The sequence below is a fragment of the Myotis daubentonii genome, chromosome 4 (genome assembly GCF_963259705.1).
Source record: "Myotis daubentonii chromosome 4, mMyoDau2.1, whole genome shotgun sequence".
In the NCBI taxonomy this organism is placed as follows: domain Eukaryota; kingdom Metazoa; phylum Chordata; class Mammalia; order Chiroptera; family Vespertilionidae; genus Myotis; species Myotis daubentonii.
The window spans coordinates 109,929,047-109,955,412 of record NC_081843.1 but is presented as its reverse complement, the minus strand read 5'-3'; the positions used below and the strand labels follow the sequence as shown (position 1 = coordinate 109,955,412).

The 26,366-nt window shown below is 46.6% G+C and overlaps 1 protein-coding gene across 1 annotated transcript in view; it reads left to right on the top strand.

Moving 5' to 3' along the window:
• The first annotated feature begins 3,577 nt into the window (after nucleotides 1-3,577).
• The window catches only part of EGFLAM (EGF like, fibronectin type III and laminin G domains), a 129,776-nt gene continuing 106,987 nt past the window's right edge, over nucleotides 3,578-26,366 (top strand). The window contains exon 1 of the mRNA XM_059694912.1: nucleotides 3,578-3,881. Within this exon, the coding sequence (XP_059550895.1) occupies nucleotides 3,785-3,881 (97 nt within the window). The 5' untranslated portion in view covers nucleotides 3,578-3,784. The remainder of the gene's footprint in view (nucleotides 3,882-26,366) is intronic.

Here is a 26,366-nt window from a genome sequence, read left to right as displayed (position 1 = left end):
ATATAAGAAAATGCCTTCTCCTGGGGAGGCACAATCAAGTCAGATGTGATACCTGATCTGAAGGACCTTGGTAGAATAGAAACTCATGTTCATTAATATAACATGTCAGAGAGGTAACACTATAAACATTGAATTAACATCCGGCCTGTAAAAGTCACTACAGTGTCTCTGTAAGACGAATTGGACGAGCTGCTTGTTACCTGATAACAAAGGGAACACAGATAGAGCATGATCTAGCGAAAATTTTAAGATAATAAAAGACAAAAATCTAACCACCATTTAAACAAATAAATCTGACAGATTTTGTAACTAGCCATCTGTCTAATACACAGCTCATGTCCTAATATGGACTTTAGAATCCTCCCAATTCCTTCAAGGGAAAGTGTTACTACCTGTTGATATAAATGCTCATCCCAGTAAAAGTGATTTGATCAGAATAGCAGATTTGTATTCATATGGCCCTGATGTTGAATTGAGATTTACGTAAACAGAATTTTTGTTGGTATATGTGTGCTGACAATATAGTGGTCGTGTGATGTTGATCACAAATAATGGGAAGGCAAACTTTGTGCAGACTTAGACAATTTTAGTCTGAAACCACCCATGTCTCCTGGGGCAATCTCCATGGCAGTGGACTGGTGCTGTTATGCAAATCCATGGGCACGTCCAGTGGCAAATGCCATTGGGGCAGAAATTACCTAATTGTGTGTCTTAGGGCTGGGCACAGAGCTAGCATCTGGGAGCTTGGCCATAAATATTTATTGAATGTTGGGAGATGCTTGGAATCCCTGCCCTACTGTAGACATTCTCCAGAGAAGGGGTTGCCTGCTGTCCCTGGGCCCTGATTTAGGGGAAAGCTTTAAGAAAGAGGTTCTAAAAACAACTTCATGGTTCTACTAAAAGCTGGTTATGTTATTGTTTTAAAGCAATGACTTAGAAATCTTAATATTTGAATTAATGTTTTAGTGTGCTCCAACAAGAATGGCTTAGACATTGCAAATTTGTGGAATGTGAGTTTCTGATCAGTGCTATAACATATCATGTACATTACATATGACATGCACATGAATATACACACATCTGTTCATAAGGTGTGACTCCACCTTGCTTTAGGGCATTCAGTTCATTGAGGGAAAAGAAAGTTTTAAAAGTAACATGGACATTAAGAGGTATTGCCACTGGAGTATTAATTGAAACTCGCACTCTAGGTAAACAAATGTAAACAGAAACTCGAGTGGTGAATGAAAGGGAAGAGTAACACACAGCAGCTGTTTGAACAGGGTACAAAGTGAAGCAACTAGAAAGTGCTGGCTTGCCTTTGCCCCAGGGCAAGACTATCAGTGCTGATACAGTGTCTCCAGGAAAGTCCTGAGGAGCAGAGCATTCACCCTCATGGATGAGGAGACAGAATCTCTGGGAGAGCAGGTCTGTGCATCATGGTTTGGGGAAGAGAAGAGGACATGAACCGTGGTGACAAGAATGAACCAGTGGGTGCTTGCTGCTGGTTCCAGTTCTGCAGTGCACCTCAGAAGGCTGGGTATGCTTCTGCTGCAGCCACAGCTGCAAGCCCAAGGCATGCACCCCAAGTGACACACGTCTTCTGCACACGCCTAGTCTTGCTGCAAGAGGAATCACTCCTGCATGTGGCCCTGGCTGCGCCCCCACGACCCACCACTGCTGGTCCTTGCTGCTCTCTGGGAAAGCTCCCCTGAAAAGCATGACATCCCAAGGCCTGAGGCTTCCCAGGATCCTCTGAGCAAAGGCAGCCATGTCAGGAAGCAGGTGCTGGAGAGATGGGGCTCGCTGAGTGTATAAAACATGCAGTTACTATTTCTTTCAGTCTTGCTCATGATAGTTGAGTCAATACAGAATTGCATTTTATTGAAAAAAAAAAAAAAAAAAGAAAATGCCTTCTCATGGAAAGAGCTGCCAACAACTTCGGGGCTGGAGTTCAAGTCCAGGCCCCTGACAGGCCAAGGATGCTGAACGCAGGTCCCTGAGGGTGCGGAGGCAGGGCCTCCATGACTTCTAGGGGCCTTGATCATCCTTAGGGTCTGTGACCCTGCTTTGGAGATAGCGCTCTGGGGGCAGTCACCCCGCCAGGCTCCCAGGCGGGCTTTCTTATGGCCGTGAAGTGACAAGCGCAGTCCCTCCGGACTTTTCTAGTCCAGATTCGCGTAAAGGACAAGCTCTGGTGTCACAGCTACGACGTCCCAATACTCAAGTTGGAGTGGACCTGGCATTTACTAATGGGCAGCTGCACATCTGAGAACGCCACCGTCAGGGAATATAGCCTCAGCTTTGCCAACAAACAAGATCCGGCTCTTGACAGACCTTTCGCCCCGGGAGCTTCATGGGGGGAGATCTATGGGTCAACAGGTGTTCCCTCCGGTTCTCCCAGGCCGCGGTGGAAGGAAGGGCCGCAGCCTCAGTGCTTGGTCCTTGGTCCTCTCGGGCAGCGGCCACGGTCTTCCTCTGCGGGCACTTCCCAAGGGCCTTGCATCTCTCCCGGCGCCGGTGAGCTGCGTTCCCTCCTGGTTTATTTATTGTGCCTGCTTTCTCTTCTGGCTGGCTTGGAGCTCAGCGCGCCAGTGTGCAAGGCGACTTACATCCCAGGGTCTCTCCTCTCGCAGGGAAACCTGGCAAAAGGCGCATTTTACTAAGTCCTCAGGCGGCAAATCCGGAGGCGAAGGTGTGTCTACGGGCCAGGAAACCAGCCCAGGAACTCCCATCCAGTATCAGGCACCAGGACCCCAGGCAGCGGGCGGCGGGCGTGCGCTCCCAGCCAGGTCTTCTCCGCCCTCCAGGGGGCTCAAGCTCCCCTCTCTCTCCCCAACGAGCTTAACCTGGAGTTTCATCTCCGCCCCGGAAGGGTCTCAAATTGCCTTCCTCCGAAGCCAGGGGACCCCGCTCCCCCACTCTGGGCCTCAATCTCCAGGCGGAGTTTGCGTCTGAGTGATGGGGCATCAGCTCTCCATCTGCGCGTCTTAAGTCCCATTTATCTTCTTAGCGCCCAGCCCGGCCGCCCCCGCCCCCTCTTCCTCGTTCCCGCACCCACTGGCAAACCCAGACCCTCTCCGCGCCCTCGCAGTCCCCCTGGGGCGCCGGACCGACCTGGGCCCCCTGGGGAGGTGCTGGGAAAGTCCCCAGGCGGGTGGGAGCCACCGAGAGCGCAGCGGCTGGAGAGGGTACAACCAGGGGAGGGGGAGGTGCAGCAACATTTCGGGGGGAGGACCGCGGCCCAGGGTCCGGGACTTGCAGTCACTGATCTCCTGCCCTGCGTCTCCAGTGGCTGAAGTTGCCCCTTCCTGGTCCCCCAACCGAGGTCACCAGCCGGGAAGGGCTGAGCTGGGGGTTATTCGAGGGGGTGACGGGCGGGCCGTCTGCCCCAGAGGCAGGCGAACAGTCAATTGTCTCAGGGCCGGCCCCTCTCACTTCCACCCGATTGTAATTACATCCCCGGGCGGGTCCAGCCTCCCTCCCTCCGCAGCCAGCTGGTCCCTCCCTGCGGGCCTCCTTCGCAGCCCCCGCCTCCGCCGCCCCCCCCCGTCCCCCCCCCCCCCAGCCCTGCTGCTGGCAACTGGCTTCACTCCCGCACGCCGACCTCCGGCTGCGGTCCTGCCTCCTCGGACTCCTGGCGGTTGCTGGTCTAGCTCCCTCGGCCCCTCACCCCCTCACCCCCACCAGGGGGTCCGCGGGGCCGGCGTCCCACTCGCCCCCCCAGGAGACGCCCTTGTTCTGTGCGCCCGGGACTTGGTGAAACTTTGCAGGAGCCGGCGGTGAAATGGATTTAATCCAAGGCATCTTGCTCCGGCTCTTGCTCCTGGCTTCCAGCCTCCAGTCCGGCTCCGTGTTGATCGGGGAAGCTCGCCGAAAACCAGGTAACACGCTCTGCGCGCCGGTGGGGCCTCCGGGGCGGTGCGCCCAGGTCCTGGTCCCGGTCCCTGGTGAGGACGCGAAGCGGTCCACGCACCGCCTCTCTCTCCCCTCACCAGCGCCAGTGTAACTGGGTTCATCGCTGCCCCGGGCTGAGAAAAGACATGAGCCGCCCCCACCCCCGGCCCCAGCCCGAGGGGGGTGGGGGGGAGGTGTTCCAGGGATATTTGTTTGTTAAAAGAATGATCTATTATGCAGGCACAGCAGAGGTGGAAAGCTCTGCATTTGATCCCAGAGACCTGAGAGCTGGGCTAGCGATCATGCTGTCTCAATTACAGAGGATTGCAACTGTGCAGAGGCAGACAGCTCCTCCTGTGTCTCCAAACATCTTATTGAATTCATATTGTCCAGAGCCCAGCCATTTCCTGTGAAGTGTCTGAAGGTTTGCCTGCCTGGAGTCCCCCCTGCCCATCCCTGGTCCTGCCCACGCACTGAGTAGGGATGTGGCGGTTAACGTTAGGATTCTCTTCCACTCTGAGGATGCTTTCTCAGAATTTCATCTTGTTTTGAACTCCTGCCTTTGCTCAGGGTTGTAGACTGTTAGAAGGAATTGGAGAGAACTCGAAATATAATAACTTGCATTTCCTCTAGTTTCACCCATAAAAAGTCTTCCTGTATTTTGTTTACTTTGATTTGGCCTGTGTTGTGAGATTATTCCAAGTAGAACATTCTAAGCAACGAAGTCCTAACCATTGTTTGCCCCAAAAAACGGTTTTTATTTTTTTTTTCGCTGACACTATATTTAGAATTCTGGAAAATCTGTTTTTTTCTTAGTTTACTTTGTAAGCAAGGTTGTCTTATGGGATTAATTATGCCTTATGAACAATGGAAAACAATATAACTTTATTTGAATGCAGCCTGCAAAACTTTGCAGAAAGTGCAGTTTGTCTTCACAAATAGTGTTTTTTATAAGAGACAAACCAGGGGAAACTCATCAGAGGGCAGAGGAAATACTCTTGGCAGGTTCCCATAAGGCTGCTTAAATATATTCGCTGTTCAAGGATCTCTCCTTTTGGTTATATGACTTGTTGCTGTTCAGCTCTGGGAGAGACTATATCTGTTATCACCTTGCTACCTGCCTTGGAATGGAAAACATTATCATAATTTGCAGCATACTTAAAATGTGAGCTATTCTATTTCTCTGTTTCCACTGTTCAATTCATCCTGAAGATAATAGCGGTCGTCCAAGATAATATTATGTTCGTTTCTTTTCTTATATGCACACATACGTACATCTACCAGGATTTCAGAGAAGGGCCACTTTCTAACTTTCCTCCTTAGGTAACCACATCATGATCAATTACATTCTCCAGGTTTATTTATTCACATAAAACCATCTACTCACAATTTTGAATAATGCATAGTTCTATTTGTAGTTCTTAAACATCAACAGTATATACATTTTTCTTTTAAGGATTTCCAGTATTGAAGCAGATTTTCAAAACAAAGCATTTTACAAAACCCTGCTGTATAAAACTGCTCAAATGATTCATCATATTTCCTTTGGTATTTTCTGTAGTTCCTCTCCTAGAAATATTTCCTACCTGGTTCATTCAGAGCCTCGTTCTGCTGTTCATGCCATGAAGTTGCCTCTTTGGTTTTATCTGAAGCGTGGATGGGGTTTTGGTAGTGGAAACTCCACTTGTTAAACATGTTAGTGTCTTAAATACATCAAATTTGGAGTAGAAGGAGAGTTTGGACTATGCTCAGCTTAGACAAATGTTTCATTACCTTATAATTTTATCCAGACACTGGCTTTCAGGTTGGAAAGCTGCTCAGATTAAAATGACAGCTACTTTATAAAATTCAGGGGCGGTGGCGGGGGGCGGGGGATTTCCTCCTGGGCTCATTTACATCCCTTGGAAAGACCGGTTTTTGATCCGGAAAATTGGTCCAGATTAAAAACTGAATGTGCCCGTTAGGCTCTGATGTGAACAGCAACCAGCTAATTTATAATCTTCCCCAGACACCAGCAAGTCCTGCTAGGATCCATACGGAAATTCTTTGTACCATGTTTCCCCAATAGAAATTGGGTTGTGGGCAGTACTTTGAAGGTAGTGTAGCCACCATGTAGGTGGAGCAGTCCTGTTTTATTTGGTGGCCCTATCTGTCACCTCACACTGTGGAATCTACTTTTGCCAAGCCCAGCTTTGCTGGAGAAGTCTTGTATTCAGAATCAACCTGAAGATTCCCCATGCCACCTACATCTGGTGACAAAAAAACCAAGCAGCAGCTTCAGTTATGAGTCTAATTTGGGTCCAACATAGGCACCTTCTCTCGAGACACCCCAAGACAGTTCATCTTCTGTAACTGAACATTAATAAAGGAACCTCTGTATTTTCCGAGAAAAACAAGAAATGACAGTTTTCAAGTTAAGTCAAATTAAATAATCTCTAACTAAGTGCTGGCTATACTGTTCTAAGAACTTGACACATACAGATGTATCTGATCAACCCAACAGCTCTGTGAGGTGGGTACTATGATCACCCTTGTTTAACTAAAGATGAAATTGTGGCTTAGAGACATCCAGTATCTCCCCCAAGGTCACAACTAGTAAGTGGGGGTGTGGGAATTCAGGCGCTGATGTTTGGGACCAGGAACAGTTCTCAGCAGCTCCTGGGCAGAGTGTGCAGCCTGGCGCGGACGGTCTGCTGGTTGGTTGGTGGCCTCCAAGAGACAGAGCCCAGCAGGGGGTTATCCCTGCTGTTCCGTGGGGGGAGCCTGTTGAATGCTGTTAAACATTTGTACCTGGGATTGCACCCAGGCCTCCAAAGATAACAGAATGTGAAAGATACCACTAGGGAGTTCTGGAAGCTACTGTCTACTGACCTCATCCACAAGAATCAGGCTGTAACCTTGCTTTCTCTCCTTGAACTCTTGGGGGCTGAGGCTTGGGCGGGGCTAGAGCCTACCTGGAGGTAGAAAGGGGACTTCTGAAGATCGCCAGGACTCCGTCCTTTCCCCATGGCTTGGAAATGCCATTTATCGGATGTCCTTCATTCCTTTTTAGATTACAAATTAGAATCGTAGACCTGGAAGGAAATGCAAAGTGCTGTTTAACAGCTGGGCTGAGGGTGGGCAAGGGATGGTGCAAGTTAATAGATGTTGAAACTTGAACTCGTCCCAGGCCCTCTTGAGTGGTCCCTGGCACTTCTCCCTTAGGTTGAGTCTCACGGAGAAGTGCAGCTGAGCCTTCCGATGTGGGGCAGGAAGAGGGGGAGGGAAATCCAGACACACCTGCTGGGCCAGCACGCACCCAGCCACACCAGCTCCGTAAGGCAGATTGGTACCCCTCGGTGTCGATGAACTCTCTGGGCTGGAGGACCGCCCAAGGGTCCGGCCCTCCTTCCTCCTTTCTGGTTTGCCTGACGTCCCAGGGTCAGTGGATCAAGGTCAGGTTAGGGTTGAGGATGTGAGGTTTTCCCTGGAGGACCTGGGGCTCCACAGTCATCCTCAGGGAGATGCAGGTTTCTAATCTTTACCTTTGTACTTCCCGTTGTATTTCTCTCTCTGTAAAATTGGACAAAAATATCTCCTTCCCAAAGCACAGAGCACAGGATCAGAGGAGGCTCGTCTCTTCTGAATGTCCCTCCTTCTCCCTTTCCAACCAACATTGCTCACCCTCGTTTTATTGCGCTGCACAGATATTGTGTTTTTTACAAGACAATTGAAGGCAAGATCCTCTACCAGCCAAAAGATTTCAACTAACTGGACACTCAGATGACGGTTAGCCTTTTTTAGTGACTTTTAAAAATGTCATTGTTTTTTTGATAGACATAACGCTACTGCACACCTAATAGTCTACAATATAGTGTAAACATAACTTTTATATGCACTGTGTTTCGCTTTATTGCAATATTTGCTTTACGGAGGTCATCTGGAACCGAAGCTGCACTTCTCTGAGGTGTTCCTGTGTGTACATCCCCAGCACCTGGCCACTCGGTCAGCTCAGGACCACAGCAGAAGCACCTTCCTTTTACCCTTCATTCCATCAGCCCTCCTGCCCTTCATCATATCTAATCCCTATAAGAAGCCCAGTCCTCTCTCTCTCTCTCTCTCTCTCTCTCTCTCTCTGTCTCTCACCCCCTCTCTTCCTCCCTCCCTTCCCCTGTTTGGTTCTCTAAGAGGTCAAGGGACAGAGAAGTCAAGGTCAGGGGTAAATGTAGTAAAACACGAGGCAGCACTTCTTTCTCAGAATTCTTTCTCACGCAAGAGTGACTTGGCCAGGAAAGAACTGAGTGGTGTTTTTGTCTTTGTTTCTTACCCTGAGCCAGGGCTTTCATAGCCTTAGAATTCTTTGGGGACCAGTTGTCCATCTGTTCACGAGTTACTGTAGCTCAAATGTGGTCCAGTGAGTCAGAACTAGATTTCTGGAAGACAGGGACTCGAGCGTCTGAGGCTGAGATGGGGCCTCGGCTCACACAGGGTTACCCTATGATGATCTGTATTCTCCTGCCTCACCCACTCGGCCAGCAGGACTGTCGTTTCTCCCAATCAACTAAATGAATGACGTAATGTCTTGTTGCAACAGGTCTTTGGAGCTGGCCAAGACCCCTGCCACTTGTCTCAGCCGCAGCATGTCATGCTGCAGGGATCGGAAGTGCACCTGCTGTTTTAGAGATAGAAAAGGGAAAAGGAGGAGGAGATATTACAGAGCCCACAAGGTAGTTGTAGGGGAAACCCCCAGACCCCTCTTTGATTCCATTGGTTGGGAACCTCTGTTTTGAAGAAGGACCGAGTGTGGCCTCAGCCATTGGCACCTGGAAGAACCCCTGATCTCACGGGATGGGGAAGCCCAGTGGTGGTGATGGGTGGAGGAATGGGGTATGGAGGGAGGGATAGACACTCAGGTGAAAGTCAAATCAAAGTACTGCCAGCAGAGGGCGCACCTTCCAAAGCTGGTTCAGAGCATGTCTCTGACCTCAGAAGGTCTCAGGCCTCTGACCCAAGCAAGTAATTTCCACGTGGGTAAGAATTCTTGGCGGGCGTCCCAGGCATCTGCCTTTTTGACAGGAACCTCAGGTGACTTGGTGCATGTAGGTCGAAGTCCACACCTGAGACTTGGCAAAGCAGAGTTTGGGCTCCTCCCACTGCCTCCCTTCCTCAGTGCATTCTGTACCCCACCGACAGTCTCCACTTAGTTGGTCCACACCGGGTGGGTTGCCAGCAACAACATGCACCAGCACTGTAACCAGGCAGCCCCGTGTTAGACTCTTTGTGGGTGTTCTGAAGGCTGCATGTGGGACTCCAGTGGTCTCCCGGAGGCTCCTGAGGGATATCTCTTCCGAGCAGACCCTCCTCCTACTCACCTGGCTTCCCCATCCCAGTCATGGAGAGAAGAGGGAAACCCCGCAGCAGCATTAACAAAAGCCATGCCACGCTGCAGCTAACCAACCTCTCCTCCCCACTTCCCTCAGGCCCACTCCACCCCCCAGCTCGTCTCCCTGCCTCCATGGCTGTTTTCTGCTGGCTGAGCAGGAAGGCTTGGGAGAGAGCACCGACATGGAGATTCAGCAAATTTGGATTCAAGTTCTGACTATTTTTTATTGATGACTTGGTGACAGAGAGCAAGCTGTATGAGTGAGCTCTGTAAGCCTCAGTTTCCTCATCTATCAAAATAGGATAAGGAAAGAAGCTACCATTTAAGGTCCAAAGGAAGATTACATGAGGCAGTACCTGTACCAAGGCATTAAAAAGGGTTAGAAGCCTGAAGCTTGAAGGCAATATTTATGAAACAGTGATTGTTTAATCTACCAGTTAAACGGGGGGGAAATCCTGAATGGCTAGGTGTAACGGAAAGACTGTTTCAGGCATGGTGACTGATAAACACCGACACTTAGGAAGTCATGCACTTTTATCCTTTTCCATACATGTTAATGTATGATTGCTTGCATGTGATTTAATTTGTACTGAGTTGTAAAACATTTCAGATAAATTCATCGACAAATCAGAAGGACTCTTTGGTCAATCGTGTGCCTTGATTTTTAATTTGGAGAATATGGCTGCCAAGTGTGTGGTCTTGCGTGAATGGATTTCTTTGAGAACCAGTAACCCCAAGGGTGATGGATGATTTCTGCCTAGAAATTGTCTTGGGCAAGTTTTGCAGGGTGTGGTGGCGGGGGGGGGGTGGGGGTGGGGGGGAGAATTATCCAGGCTGATGTGTGACTGAGGGTTGGTGAAAATTTCAACAGAGCTAGAAAGCTAAGAAATGGCCCATGTTTGCTCATTAATCAGTCAATAGGAGTAATTCATGAGCCCCTACCTGTGATGTAGAAAGATAAAGACCCAGTGGTTCTTCCTTTTTCTATTAATGATTCTTGCATTTTCTCAACTTTGAAAAAAATCCCCCACTTACCCCAGAAAACCCCACCAGCTTATTTTCAGCATCAAAGGAAATAAAGCAGACTAGTGCTTTCAAAGCTAAAATGGTACAAAAAGATAGGGTATTTTTATCTAACAACAATCATAGTAATTATTATTACCTTAGCCAACCGGAACAAGCAAGGACACACTTTCTAAAGCTTTGATCTCATTTCCATTCTCTTCATTCTCCACTCCCCTGAAGACACTGGAAGATTCTGTCTTCGTCTGACTCTGCAGATCTGGGCAATTTAAATCTTAACACTTGTGTTTGCTGACAGGGCTTCCAAAATCTTGAATCAGATGTAATGCAATGCTAACGCTATTTATTTTTCTTGGTGCGATACGTTTATATTAGCCCGTTAATGGCTTACATTGTGCGGAAGGAGTTGTATCAGCAGGCACTTTTCCGTAACATCTGGACAGTTGGAAACATAATACTTAAAGACAACCTGAGTTTAAAACCTTCCTTGGACAGATGGCTAATTTTATTGATCTAATCTTACACTTAGGAATAGATCCCATGATCCTTTGCTCGTAATTCTTAGGGTGAGCAGAGACAAGTAAATTGGATGACGGCTGTGAATTAGACGCCCATTCTATTGTTTGTGATTTATTTTTTAAATACTTCAGTATAAACAGTCACTGTGTGAATTACTTTAATCTCTAGCCTAAGGGTGCTTAATTAATACTTGCAGTAATCCAGGAGACAAAATAGCTCCAGCATAAGCGTTTACATCTATTTTAATCTCTCGGTGGGTGACTGGGCTGTGCCTGTGGCTAAATGCTTCCAGCTTCTCCTACGTGCTAGCCAGGAACCCGCCCCCCAGGGCTGGGTAGCTACTGTTTGAAGAACTTTGTGATGAAGTCCACTTTCAAGGTGGCTGGGAAAGTACTTTAAGGGATGTTATCAAAAATCCAAGCCAGAGGATTTGTCAATTAGCACAAATCATGGTAGAAGTAGCATTTTCATTGGTGAAATGTGGGATGAGCTGGGAAGGTTATACATTCCCTTCGATTTTACAGGGGCAAAAAATAAGACTGCAACCAGGCCAGCAGGGGCTGCTTTGCAGCTGGGCTAGTACTCCACGCAGGCCTGCATGTCCCTCGCCTAACAGACGGTAGGCTCATTTGCTGGTCCTGCCAGCTGGTTTGCTGGGCCTGCCATTGGAATATTGACCCATCTGCCTCAGCAAGGTGCTTGGAACAAACAGCTCCAAACCTCAGGGGCTTGACGCAGAACGTGTTCTTCATTTAGCCCGAGTCTGAAGTGACTGTTCCTCGTTGGGCAGCGTGGGCTGGTCTCCTCCACACGGTGTCTTGAACATCTCCATGTTGTCATGTGCCCATCTTTACAGCGGGCAGCCAAGGTGTCACGGCCGGTAAGGAGAAAGAAGGCTTGTTGAGAGGTTTTTGTGTGCCAGGTCGCACATGGTCACGTGGAAGGCTGGGGAAGGCATGGAGTTCATCGGTGCACAGAGGAGGAGAAGGGACAGCTGGGGGGGGGGGGGGGGGGCGGGGGCTTGTCTGTGATGCAGTGCTTTGGAATTCAGTCTGAAATGCAGGTAGTTACCATCTGGCTTTCCTTGTTGGGGGCTACTATTATTATTCAGCAAAAGATCCCCAACTAAGCCGTCAAATTGATTTAGGTCTGTTTGCCGTAGGGCCTAAAAATATGTGTATGGCCCCATGGATATAAGCCAGCAGTTCTCAACCTGTGGGTCGCGACCCCTTTGGGGGTTGAACAACCCTTTCACAGGGTTCGCCGAAGACCATCGGAAAATACACATATAATTACATATTATTTTTGTGATTAATCACTATGCTTTAATTATGTTCAATTTCTAACAATGAAATTGGGGGTCACCTCAACATGAGGAACTGTATTAAAGGGTCACGGCATTAGGAAGGTTGAGAACCACTGATATAAGCTATTTGTTGCTGCATATTTCATACATTTTACAAAAAAGTAAAATTAGTTCCTTTTAAACAGTAAAATATCCAGCCCAGCCAGTGTGGCTGAGTGGTTGAGTGTTGAATATGAACCAGGAGGTCATGGTTCGATTCCCATTCAGGACACATGCCCAGGTTTCAGGCACCATCCCCAGTGTGGGGCATGCAGGAGGCAGCTGATCAGTGATTCTCTCTCATCATTGATGTTTCTAACCCTCTCTCCCTCTCCCTTCCTCTCTGAAATCTATCTATCTATCTATCTATCTATCTATCTATCTATCATCTATCTATAATATAAGTAAAATATACAGTGGATAGAGTGAATTTCTTTTTTAAAATAATTTATTGATTTTATTTTATTTTTTTTAAGAGAGAGGGAGAGAAATGGAGAGAGAGAGAGTGAAACAGATTGGCTGCCTCCAGCACACCCCCCTCTGGGGATGGAGCCCAAAACCCAGACAATATGCCCTGACTGGGAATCCATCTGGGGACAATGCCCAACCAACTAAGCACACTGGCCAGGGCAAGCAGAAGAAATTTCTAAGGCACAGCAACAACCAGAACACATTCTCCCCCCGCCACCCCCCCCCCCCCAGATTTTCTAGAAGCTCTTTCTATTTGTGCCCCATAATAAAAAAGAATATTCACAGCAGAATCATTTATTCAGTGAGAGGTGCCTTTGAAAATATAAAAATTATTTTTTAGACACCACAGCCTACTTTGATGGGGATGAAGATGATGTGGGCTTATCCCAGCGAAAATAAATGGATACCTTTAGCAAAGCTACTGCCCTTTTCCCAGCACTTTCAGAGAATTGATGTCCTGTAACCCTGGCCCCACTAGGAAGTCTGGAGTGGATGATTTAGCAAAGAGGAAACAGGCATAGCCAGGACATGAACTCAGGTCAGCCCATCCCGGCCCTGTGGCTTCCCATCAATCCAGAGGTGCTCCTGCAGCGGATGGGGCGGAGCATGGTCCCTGCCAAGGGCGAGTCTAGCCCTGTAGCCCGGAGGGACCCAGCAGGGACCTTGCCAACAAGGCACACCACCCTTTCCTGGCAGAGGCTCCCTGCGTATCATGGGCGCTGTTTAGAATGGACTGGTACTGCTTTTGCACCGACTCCTGGCAGGTTCGTGCATTTTGCAAAATGCATGTTGACTGAGGGGCTGTTTGCAGTGAGAAACAGCTGTAGTCCCTGAAGGAGAGCTTTGGAGTCCCCCAGGGGTCCTCAATAGAGGACTCAGCCTGAAGCTTTCCATTCGGCCACTGTTTGGCCATCTTCCTTAGTGTGGCACTTCAACGTGGCATCATTCAAGTCTCCGGACTTTCCGTTCGTTTCTTAAACATCTCTGTGAGGGTCTAGGAGTTCCCAGTTGGTGTAAACAAGTAAATCCTTAGGTTGAAAAAGGAAGCATTCTTCTGATAGTTATTTTAAAGTAATTGATGGATTTTGACGACAACTTATACATGTATCACACACCCCTTCAGCTTGCAGGAATGGTAACAAGAATCCTATAACCAGGCCTAGGTTTAAATTTGAAATTGATGGCTGTCTGACCTCAGATAGAGTACTTAGTCTCTTCACATATTGGATCTCTCACCTAAATGTAAGGCTCATAATAGCTGCCACAGGGGTTTTACGTAACAAATATAAATGAGATGACGTGCTGACGGAAATGCTCCCAGGAAAGTACTGAAACGTTCGGTGCACAATGGGCACTTCAGAGCCAGTCCATATGAGGTAGGTCATTAAGGGTTATAGAGTCTCTGTAATTGGAGAGCTGATAGTTTTTCATATTTGGTACAACCTCAAATACTGACAGCGTTGACACAAATGTATAACTGAGCTTATTTAGGCTCCTATGAAAATGGAATTGAAAAGAACTTCATTTCCTTAATTTTACATTATTATAGAAGACTTTTAGTGTCTAGATCAGTCATAAAGTTCATGTCATTGATGAAAGACCTAGAGTCAGTTTAGAGTTTAATAAAAATAGCTAACATTTGCTTTGGACTTCGTACACAACTAAGAAGAAAAACTTAAGATCACATGTTTTTCTGTAGCCACTGTAGTAGATATAGATTTTCATGTATCAGCTGTATGGCTCCTTACCCAAAAAGAGGCCATTAGCAGTTTGAATATCAGTAATTCCCCATAGCTACCTTCTTTACTGTGATATTAAGAGAATGCATGTAAAAGATGCTACTTCTATGATGTCTACTCTCTCCCCATTTTGAGTCAACCATTCTCTGCCAGAATGGTCTTCCCAAATGCAGTTCTCATCACTCTTGTGTTTAATATTCTTTGCTGGCTTTCTGTTGCCTTCCAAACTCTAAAGCTGAGCATCTGAGGTCTGCCACATGGGCCCCAACTTACTTTTCCTGTCTTCTCACTGGATACACACCTGTGTCCCATCCAGCCAAGTGAGATCATTTGCTGTTCCATGGACCTCCTCTTCGCCCCAACCCCCTCTCCCCCCACCCCACCAAATGCAATGACCCTTCAAAGCCTGGCACCATAGTCCCCTCCTCAGTGAAACCTTCGTGCCCTCTCCCCGCCAGCAGCCGTTCCTCCCTTCTCCCGGCTGCCTGTGCCATGCTCTCAGTGTATCTGACCCAGGCCTTCTATTAGATTTGTAACTTTGTCAGGGAAAGTACTGTGATGTCTTCACTTATGTGTCCCCTCCATCACCTGGTGGAGGGTCTCCTAGGCAGCCGGCCTTTTCCAGCCAGCTCTGGAATGGAAAACGATGGCCTCGTTTGGGGGAAATATGTTTGAACATCGTGTGAATGATTTGATCCAGCTCCCAAATTCATTTCCTTCCTCCGGTACAATTCAGAAAAGGGGTCACTTCCGTGTGTGAACGTTTTTGCTTAACCTGAGCAGACATTTGAAAACCCGCACTGCAGTGTGATTTAGAGAAGGAAAGGGCCAGGGAGTCTGTCTGCATCAGCATGTAATTTCAGTCCTACCTCTGTGCTGCCAGAGGCTATGGGAATTGTGGATTTTTAAGGAGCGTCTGATTGAGCCTACACTCTGAAATATGCCATTTTCCATCCCGGAGAGCAGGTAGCGCTTAAAGTAACATGTGGGGCTGCTTCAGACCTGCTTTTTATCATGTCTTGGAGGTTAAGAAGCAAAGGCAATACCCTTACTACTCATACATCAAAATATGGGAGGAGTGAGGAGGTAAACAGTCCAATGTTCAATTGCTCTCCCTCCCCATCTGTCTTTAGATCCAAAGAAAGGAACCTGAGCCTTGCGTGGGAATGGCGTTCGTGGTGACTGAGAAGGTCGGGCTGCAGGAGGGGATGAAGGCGTCCATCTCTCCTAATGAGATCTGGCTGTGAGGGCCGGAGGAAACAGTCCTCAGGGCCTTCAGCATTCCTCTTCGGTGTTATTGTGCTGACCATGGCTTGCAGACAAAGATCAATTCTGTAATCCCTGGATGGCAAAGCGGCCAAAAGCTAGTATTTGCAAAGGTTTCTGCAGTCTTTGCTTGATAAAATGAATGCCCTTGGGCGGCCCAATTGAAGCAACAAATTGATTGACCCATTCACCAATTACATATATTTAGTTCTTGGCATATACTCAGCTCTAATGCGTGTATATGGGTAAAGTAGAGCTGAAAAGGAGTTGCATTGTAATAGCAAACAAAAAAGCTAAGTAAAGGATATGATGAGGAAGTATTTAGGGGAGGGTGAGTAGCTCTCTGAACTTGACTTTGAAATATATCAGAAGTAAGATTCACTGGTGGGTGGAGAGAGCAATAGAGTGCTGGGTATGTAGGTGGTGAAGCAGGTACAGTAGCGTTGATGGCAGAATCCACGTGGTGAGTTTACACATGTTCACTCCAAAGCCCTTTCACTTTTCTGTGTTTGATTATTTTCCCTAAGAAAGTGATGGAGAAGACGAGCTAAGTATTAAGAAAACAAGCGAAATGACTGTAAAGTCTGACCTGTCAAGAGAGGGATTCCCCCATGGCCTGCTCTGCACCCACACACTGATGGGCCCTGTGTTTCTGTCCTGCTTCTCACTCCACTCTCTGCTCCCGCTGCCCCGCTCCGTGCTGTTGGGGCTGGCGGCTGTGCCACTCTCACTGCTCTGTCCTTTCGGTGCCACCCAGGGGCGGCATCAGAAGGAGATCGGAGGAGAGCCATCCGGTGTGTTTCTTCTGGATTCCTCCCTCCTCTGGTACTAAAACCACATCTCTCAGCCCTCCATGGCACCAACTCTGCGGTATTTTCTCCGCTTCCCTTTCTGCCCTGGCGGTAGTGGCAGTGTCTCATGGTGCTGGCCTCTGAGTGCATCAATCTTCCTGGTTGGTCCTTAAAGCTGCTCACACCTCTGTGACTAGCCTTTTAATTAAGCTCTTTTTTAATTAAGTAAGTTCTTCTCTCTGCTGGGACCCTAATTGATACCTTTGGTACCAGTGCTTTCTAATATGTGCAGTATTTCTGCTACTTTCCCCCTTAGGCAAAGCCAGAGGGTTTGATTTGTGTTTAGCTCGCACCCAGAACTCTCTGAAGGTCAGGTCTGATTTAGCTTCAGGGTGCCTGCTGTATATTCATGGATCAACTACAAGAGCAATAGAAACCTGGACCTTGTGAGGCTGAGCATGTCCTCTGGGCCCAAATCTGCAGGCTTCTTGGATAGGAGCCCATTGAAGCTAACCTGCCCACTGCTGTGTGGAATCGAGAAATAATTGCAGGCAATAGAAATTCTGGCCCGAATCAATTTGGCTCAGTGGTTGGAGTGTTGGCCCTCGAACTTAAGGGTCATGGGTTCGATTCAAGTCAAGGGCACGTACCTTGGTTGCAGGCTTGATCCCTGGCTCCGGTTGTGAGGGAGGCAGCCTATCGATGTTTTTCCTCACACATTGATGTTTCTCTCTGTCTCTCCCCCTCCCTTCCGCTCTTTCTAAAAATCAATGGAAAAATATTCTCGGGTGAGGATTAACAAGAAAACCTCCCCCAAAACAAAAAACGAAAGAAAACAACAACAAAAAAGAAATTCTGGGAGCCTAGAGGTTCCTGGAATACATATGTACTGAACGGAAGATAATTTTTTTTTATCTCTTGAGAACATCAAACTAACCTCTTATAACTCTAGTGAGTTTGACCTGAAGGGAAAGACCCCAGCAAGCTTGGACTTTCTCCCACTTCTGTTAGGTTTGTTGCTGGTTTTGATGCTCTTGACATCTTTTAGACTCTCTTCTGATCTCTTGGCTATAAACACCTTGTACCTGATATTTTACTCATGAGTTGAGTTGAAAATGCTTATTATGCAAACTTAAAAGAATTAATTAGGCTATTCCCATTGTTTTTGTTTGGATTCCGCACTAACCAACCATAGGACAACGATTTGAATGAAAATAGTTTGAGATATAAAACAAAACAACACAAAAACAGAAACAGGGGAGTGGGGAAGTGAGTCAGGGAGTCCATGGTTTTCTCATCAAGTGAGTTACACTGTGGGTAGTTAGAGTTTAAACTCATGGGAGAAACTCGAAGTGATATAGAACTCATGGCTGAGAGTATCCTGCCGGAGGGTGAGGTGGCCCAGGCTTGGGTATTTACATCTGTTCCTTCCATCCCTGGAAGAAAGCTGCGGCCAGGGTGCTGTCACTTCCCCACGCGTCCAGCCTGCGGGCTGACTGCCAGTGGGCCTCTGGGGCTTCTGAGAAATCTCTTGGGCAAAAAGTTGGCCAGATTGGTAGCTGGAAGTGGGCTGGCCAGCTCTGAGGTGAGGCCCGAGGGATGATGGCGGGCACTAACAGTTCTCCTACATCCAAATCGACTCATTTTATTTGGGAACTCAATACCAAATACCACTTACCATTTTGATAGTGTCAATGTAAGAAACATTCAAATCTACAGAGAATTTTGGTGAGTTTATTTGAGCCAAACTGTCGACAATTGCTGGGAAGGAAAGTCTCAATGCTTTGAGATGATGCTCCAGAGAATGGCGGTTTTGTACCCTGTTTTACACATTACAATCAAAAGAGGAGCCCTCGGTGGGTTACATGGAATCTATTGGTGATAGGGAGGTGGGAGAAAGCAAAGCAGGGAAACCTTTGGGATGGGATGAAAAGTAAAATGATAGACGCATACGCCTTTGACGTAGGTGGGTGCAGATAGTTAACAGTCAACAATTAACTCAGTAACAATGAGGGGATTTGTGGTCTCTGCAGAGTGGTGCCTGTGCTCTGAGGGATCCAGAAAGAGGAAAATTATTTTGACATTCCAAAGATGTTATCATATGTTAGCGTAGTTGTGAAAAAACAATAGACAGGCTCAATTAGGGTAAAGATTGACTTTTGTCAGGGAAGATGCCGGCCTGGGACATGACTACCCACCATAAACTGCTTTTAGTGAAAAAGTTTTAATTTCAGACCAGCCTTTGTGGTTACTTTAGGTCTCTGAGTTTGTAAGGTCGCCACACAGGCCTCCCCTGAGCTTGTCAGGGTTAATATGTGGCCCCTTTTCATCCACAATAGACACCCCTTACCCCCCAAAGGGTTTGTATATGTTATGGGAAGAAAGCAAAAGATGTTTGGATAGTCCAAACCCTGAATTCCATTCACAGTCCCAACCTGAATCAAGACTTTTAGTGGGGGTGGGGTGGGTGTGGGTGGGGTGTGTGTGTGTCGGGGGTGGGGAGGCTATCTACATTGCAGTTCAAAATATAGGCTATTGATGGAACCATTTATCTAGTTAGAGGTACATAGGAAGGGTTATTGCTTGCGTTTTACATCTAAGAACCACCGTCAACAACAAACAAAAAATCCCACCAACTTGACTCATTTGTGCTCCTTGAGAAGGCCATTGGAAATTCCAGGCTTCATTGCTTACGGCTATGCTCTGTTATTTAGAATTTGCTTTGAAATGGTTGATTGTTATAATGAGGGTGAGTCCGCATTTCCCTTTAAAGGCAAGAATCTTGCATGTACAGCACAATAGCATAGCTAACATTCATATCGTATGTGCTACATGGCAGGCACAGGTAGTGACAGCACAGACTCCCAAGGCTGGCATCACGGAGTCCTAGGATCTTAGCACTGGAAGGGACCTTGGGGATAGCTGTCTAACCCTGTGTGGCCTAGTGAAGGTAAGTCACTTGCCTAAGGTCGTGCATCTAGTGAGTGGCAGATTCAGCACGAAGACCCAACCAGTCTTCTGACCCCTGGCCTAGTGCTCTGTCCACTAGACTTACCACCTCTATGACCATGGTGTAGGCCGAGACTTCTGTTTTCATTGACCATCCGTTTTTCCTTTGCGTTTGGTCTTGCTTGTATGTTTAGAGGTAATGAACCCCCAGCCAATTTCCTAAGGCGGTGCTGTGCCTGGAGAAACAAGTGACCTGGGAAAGGTGGCCCAGGCTGCCTTCTTGCACCTTGATTAGCTCCAGCCTGCAGGGTCTGTGAGAAGCCCCGTCTCCCAGCCCGAGACCCGCGGGTGACAGACAGGCTCTCCAGGCTGAGAAGAGTACATTGTTCAGGATCAGAATGCCCATCTGGAGCATCTCCACAGCATGCTCTTAAGTGCATCCTCCCAGGAGGCACTCCTGAAGGGGAAGTTGAGGGGAAATTGTGTCATAAGACAGTATCAGTGGCTTAGTTAATCACTTGGCTTGCCTCTCATTGTTAGGGATAACCTTGAGGGATTAATTTACTATGGCGATGTTCCCGAACATTTTTAAAAAGCACAGTTACAGTCATACCTCATAAAGCACTGCCTTTGAAGAATTGATCCTTTAGAGCCGAGGTTAGTGAACTTTTTCTGTTAAGGGCCAGATAGCAAATATTTTACTTATTTGTATTTTTACTTATTGGGTCTGTATTGCAGCTACTCAGCCCTACAAAAGTAGTCATAGGCAATGTGGAAATAAATGTGCGTTACTGTGTTTCAATAAAACTTTATTTACAAAACAGGCTGACGGTCAAAGACTGCTGGAACCCAGTATTTAAATATATATACATTTTCTTTTAGTTAAGAGATAGCAGGGCAAGATTTATTTGACAATGTTTGGATGTAGGGGCAAAGCTCTCTTCCTTTTTAATATGGGCCCACTGTTTGGAATTCTTGGTCATCCTTCAAGCATAAACTCAAGCAACAGGGCATTATGTGAGTACAGAAAGCAGCTAGATTTTCCAGTCTTTCAGAGTTGCAGTAATTGTTGTTTAGGGATTCCTTTATTGAGTTATTGCAAAGCAGTAAGCCTAGCTTTTACAGAAACAACTTTTCTTACTCTATTTGTATTTTATTTATTTATAAAATGAAAGGTCATGTGGTTAAAATAGCATCATGGAACAATACAACTGACTCTTGGTAAGCACAGCACTCAGCTGGGGGTGTGGGGGAGTGGTGCCCAAGGGCCACACAGAGTGGATCTCTGCCAGCCGCTAGCCTTCCCAGGGCCCTGGCAGCTTTCAGCATCCATACGCTCTACAGAGGGAGTGAGGCTGGTGAGTAGTTCAGGACATAAAAAGGTCAACTTTCTTTTGCTCAGAGTGCTTTGAAAAGTTTGGTTTTGATTCAGTAAATAGGTCTTGCCCTCTTGTTCACACTCATATTTTGCACAGGTAATTTCTTCACAGTACACAAGCTCCTCCCAAACTCTGGTGAAATTGTCAACTAATGTTTGCCTCGGTGGTGTTCAAAACAATGAAACTCTTTTCACTGAGTAACCTTCAATTGTCCATAAAAGCTGTATCTTCTGAAATGACACATGTAGGTAAAATAGTGATTAATCATTTCAGAATTTTTATAAAACATAAACATTCAGATAGCTTTATATGCCAAATATTATTTCAAGTTGCTTAGAAATGATAGACTTCTATTTCTCTTCACGTCCACTTGCGGTACATCTTACCCCATCACCATGGTGCAGATAAAGACACTGAGGCAGAAGTTAAGTGGCTGTGCTGGGATTTGAACCAGGGGCTGGAGCTTTTCTTCTTGACCCTGTCTTTCTGCCTTTCTGGGCTGAGGTTGCCCACCAAGAGTGGGTTAGAGACTTGACCCAAGTGAGCCCTCTGACATTGAAATCTTTTCCATCATCCAGTTCACTCCAATAAGCACAAGTGATAGGTTCTCAGCACAGTGATCATGAGATAGCCTGGGGATGTAAGGTGAGCACAACTCCTCAAATCACCCGGCTCCTCCAGGAAGACACCTTGGTGGTCATGGTAGACATCCAGCCAGAGTGAGGTCCTGCCAGCGCATGAGAAGCCCTCAGTAAGAGCTGGCCACGCCTCTTTAATCCTCAGCCATGTACCGGAAGCTCCAGCAGATTTATCTATATGGACATAGCATTGCCATTAGGAAGCCAGATCGCTGGGCTGACCACCTGAGGGCAGGATCTTGTGCCCCAGCACCATTTCCTGTACTTTATACAGATTATAAAACGGTGAGCAGGCATCACTCCCGAATAGTGAATCTGTGCCTATGAAATGATAATCAGTGTGTGAACACGCTCAAACAGTCAAGTCTGATCTAAACAGACCAAGGAGGGGTTGCACACCAGTTCAAGAGCCTACTGAAGATCTTGAAAAGTCAGGACCCTGCTGATGTGTTGAGCTGCCTTCAGACAAGAGATATCTCGGAGGGCAGTGATAGAAATATAGGAGATTGACAGGTCATGAGGACAATAGCTCCTATTTGCGTGGTGCATCAGAGTTTGCAGAACTCTTATCTTTATCATTAGAGTGGCTACTGGTGATAGACTTGGGAGTCAGATAGAGCTGTTTTGCAGTCCTGCCTCCTGGATTTGTGACCTTGGCCACGTTCCTTCATCTTTCTGACCCTCAATCTTTTATCATGTGTAAAATTGGGATAAGTCGTTTCCCTGTTGGAGTTTTATGAGTTAAGTCCTTCATTGCTCACGATGTGCCCGGCACAGAGCCCAGTCTGCAGTAGGTTCCATGAAGATGTTTGCACGTGCAAGCAGGCTCACTCACAGGATGGCAAAACCAGACCCCGGGCCTCCTGGCTGTTACAGGAGTAGTCTCTGCACTTTATCATTGTCCAGAGGCAGGCACACTTCTGTTTAATGGCCTGTCAGGCAAAGGCACCGTCCAATCAGAATGGACTACCAACCCATCAGAAATAAATGGATCCGTGGTCTGAGCTGAGACCCGGAAGTGAATATCACTCATGCCCTGAGTGGGAACAGTGACAAATGAATGTGCTTTTGCTAATCACTAATTTATGATTACAGATTCATTTATTCCTTCAGCACTTGTTTAGTTAGCAAGTACCATATGCCAGGTATTGCACCAACTGCTGGGAATAAAGTGAATAAGAAATGTAATAATTTCTCTAAAACTCATTAGCGCTTTGCAAAATTCCAAAGACATAATGATTCCTGTTGAAAACAGAAATTACTTAGTTTCTAATTGAACTATATTAGATTTAAATCATCTGATTACAGATTACAGCACTAATTATAATGCTGAAAGGTACACTATGAACTGTTTTTTTGGTATAGTTTCTTAAGACAGGTCTTTATTAATGTATTTTTATATAACTGAAAATTCAGTGCTCAGGTTAGATGGTCTGCAGATTTTAACAGTAACTGTTGGGTCAGCTTTAGCTCAAGCGGTTACTTCGGATTCTGCTTGTTGCAGACACATAACAGTAACTGTTAAAAAGGGCCTACGTATATGATGAGACTGTTTTATTGTATCACCCAATTTTCTTGACATCCAGCACTTTTAATATGATCAGTAAAATAGCTGTAACTTCTGGGGTTGTGAAAGAAATGTGGTCATTTTTAAAACTGAAAACTGGAAAAAAAGATTTTGCTGGGGAAGAAAGGAACTTCACTTTGATTTTATCTATTATGCACATTATTACTCTCAGCTTCTGGCCAAATAGAAGGCCCTCATTTCACAACTGTACTTCACCAAGAAAAATTAAATAATTTCATAAGACTTTACCAAAGAGTCCATATTTAAGGTATGAGAGGGGGTTTTGAGTTTCTGAGACTTTGATCCACAAGTTGAGAAAATATAGGGCATCTATTAGTTCTTGAAGTAAAGTGATTTTTTTTTCCAGTTACATAATGAAGCTTAGGATGACCTAAATGCTAATATTTCTTCTGGTAAGACACTCTCAGATTATAAGAAGGAGAAAGATGGCAGTTATTCACTTTATGTTCCTTACAAGTTACGTAATTCACTCTTCTAGACAGTATGTAACCACTTTGTTGAGTGACCCCTCCTCTGGTTGTGTAGACCAGAGGCATTACCTAGTCAATGCTGGGGCAATTGTGAGTGGTAGGAAGGTCACTGGATTAGAAGGCAGGGCTGAGTGCGAGCCATCCTCCATATGTCCTATAGTTGGATCCATAACAATGGATGGTGGTCAGGGATTATGATCCCTATGCGGGCAGAGCGATAGGAGGGCTTCTTTCGGTGGTGTGGGGTAGAACCTCTTCAAACTCATGTCTCAAAACAAACCAGCCTTTCTGAGACCCACTGTTCTTCTCAGTTTCCTTTCTCTTCTACCATCTCCTTCCAGTTTCCAAGCTTGAGTCTCTGGAGTCATGTTTGATTCCTTTTCTTTTCTCTTTTATTTGCTGATTTTCTTCCCTGGCATTCACTCTTTCCCACTTTCATGTTCCATTTTCTAGGTCTTATTTCCAACTCTTTTTACTAGAGGCCTGCGCTAGACTCCTAACCTGCCTTCAGTCTCTCTGCCTCTTTCCATCTGTATTAGTCAGGGTAAGCCAGGTTATGCTGCAGTAAGAAACAATTAGAATCTCAGTGGCTTAAAACAAAATTTACTTGTAGTTTATAATCATCATAGATTACAGGAGGCTGATAGCCACAGCATCTTCACTCCGTGACCTAAGCTCTACGATTTAGAATTTTGTCGGCTCCTGATGGGTGGGGCTAGAGGGCCTGGAGGATCTGACATTGACAAATAATATTCTGTACCAGAAGTGACACATTGATTTTCACTCAGTCATTTGCCAGAACTAGTCACGTGGCAGAAATGAGAAATTCTCTTGTGCGCTTGGAATCAGTGGAGAAACGGATATTGGGGAGATTAGGGGGCTTTACTATTTTATCTGACAATGAAGGCAAGAATCCTACAATGAAGGTCATGATTCTACCAAGAAAATCAGAATTCTCCAAGGAAGGCCATTGGTAGTCTCTTCAAAGCACTCCTTTATTTAAAACCTTTCCATAGTACCTCACTCATAGTATCACATACCCTAGATTTCAAGGGTCTCTCACATTTATTGAATAGCCAATATTTATCAAACACTTACTATGCCAGATACCCTGCTAGGTCCTTTATATTCATTATCTTTCCTATATCTTACAACAGTTATTCAAGGTAGGCATTATTATCTCCATGTGACGGATGAAGAAACTGGGGATTAAAGAATGTCCTACTTTGGGTTCCTCCAAAATCAGACCCCGTAGCAAGGACTCGGGTGCCAGGAAGGGCAATGAGGAAGGGGTTGTGATAACAGTGAGAGAGGAGTGTGAACAATGTGATAATGAGTGGGCTACCATTGTGGGCAGCGAGGGCTCTCAGTGCAGCTGGGGACCATCTGAGAGATTGGATACAGCAGAGCTCTACACTTCAGGCCAAGGGACTGGGCTAGTTTTCTACCAGCTTCTGAATGTCTGATTGAGGGTTGCTCTTAAGACGTTAACTACCAACTGTTTTGCCCTGCCCTGGCCTGCCAACAAGCCAGGAACACCCTGTCAACCATAGGAGCCCCTTCGGCAAAGGGGTACAAGCCTCAGTTTTCTAGAACAGTGCTGATCACCTGATGGGCTATGAGCACTGGCAGTGTCTGCTACACAGAGGTGAAGTTACTTGCCCAAGGATACAGTGAATAAGATTTAAACCCAAACACTTTTTTTAAAAATATATTTTATTGATTTTTTACAGAGAGGAAGGGAGAGAGATAGAGAGTTAGAAACATCGATGAGAGAGAAACATCGATCAGCTGCCTCCTGCACATCTCCCACTGGGGATGTGCCCGCAACCCAGGTACATGCCCTTGACCGGAATTGAACCTGGGACCTTTCAGTCCGCAGGCCGATGCTCTATCCACTGAGCCAAACCGGTTTTGGCTAAACCCAAACACTTTTAATTCCCAAACCCACTGTCTGTCCACACCGAAAGCTTACTGCTTACTAACGATGAACACACATCTGTGCTCCAGCCAGAATGCATCTCTGACCCCTTTCTGATCCATCCTGTCCTCTTCTCCATCCCTTTGTGCATGCCATTCCTTCTGCCGGGAGTTTTTTTTTTGCTCGGTGCCTCTTATTTAACTTCTATCCAGGTTCTGTGCTCAGTTCAAACATCGCCTTCTCCATGAAGCCTTCTTTGATTATCAGAAACGCTGCCTCTTGCGACTAGACCCCACAGTGGTCAGCTACGTTGCTGTCTGGGCCCGCATGGCAAGGATGCGTGTTGGGGTCTTTCTCCGGGTTAGCCTGTAGGTTGCTGGAGGGCATGGACCATTTTTTATTCAGTTTCTTCTAATGGTGGTGAAATAGACAGACAAACATAACCGTGTAGGTGCACACATATCCATATGCATGTTTATGTCACTTTCAGGCCTCTCTGGCTCACCTTGCCAAGGGCCACACTGAAGTCTGGATTTCAGGAAGAGGTGTTTTTTTTCTGTTTTTATGCTGCTGTCTCCCCTTCAGCTTCTCTACTTCCCTGACTTCTGGCATCTGTGTTGCCACTTGTACCTTCCATCCCTGAGGAGGGACAGGAGACGGGGCTGACTGATGAAGGCAGGGGGCTTTCCTGCCGTGCGCAGTGGTCCCCTCCACGTGTCTGGTCTGGGAGATGTGTACCCGCCACTGTTCCCATTAGAAATGCAAGTGGAATCATGATGGTTCTCCCCATTCGGATGACATGACCAGGAGAGCGCAATTAACCTTAAGGTGACACCCCAAACCATGTGCCAAGGATTGCTAAAGACCAGGAGGTGACAGGAACCCTTGGCCTTGTTTGGTTCCCAACAAAGTACTTCTGCCTGAGTTGCCTCCCAGTAGCTGGGAAAAGTGGCGTCGACTGAAGATGAAATTCCACGTGGCTCTGCCTCGCTTTCAAACGGACAGTCATGT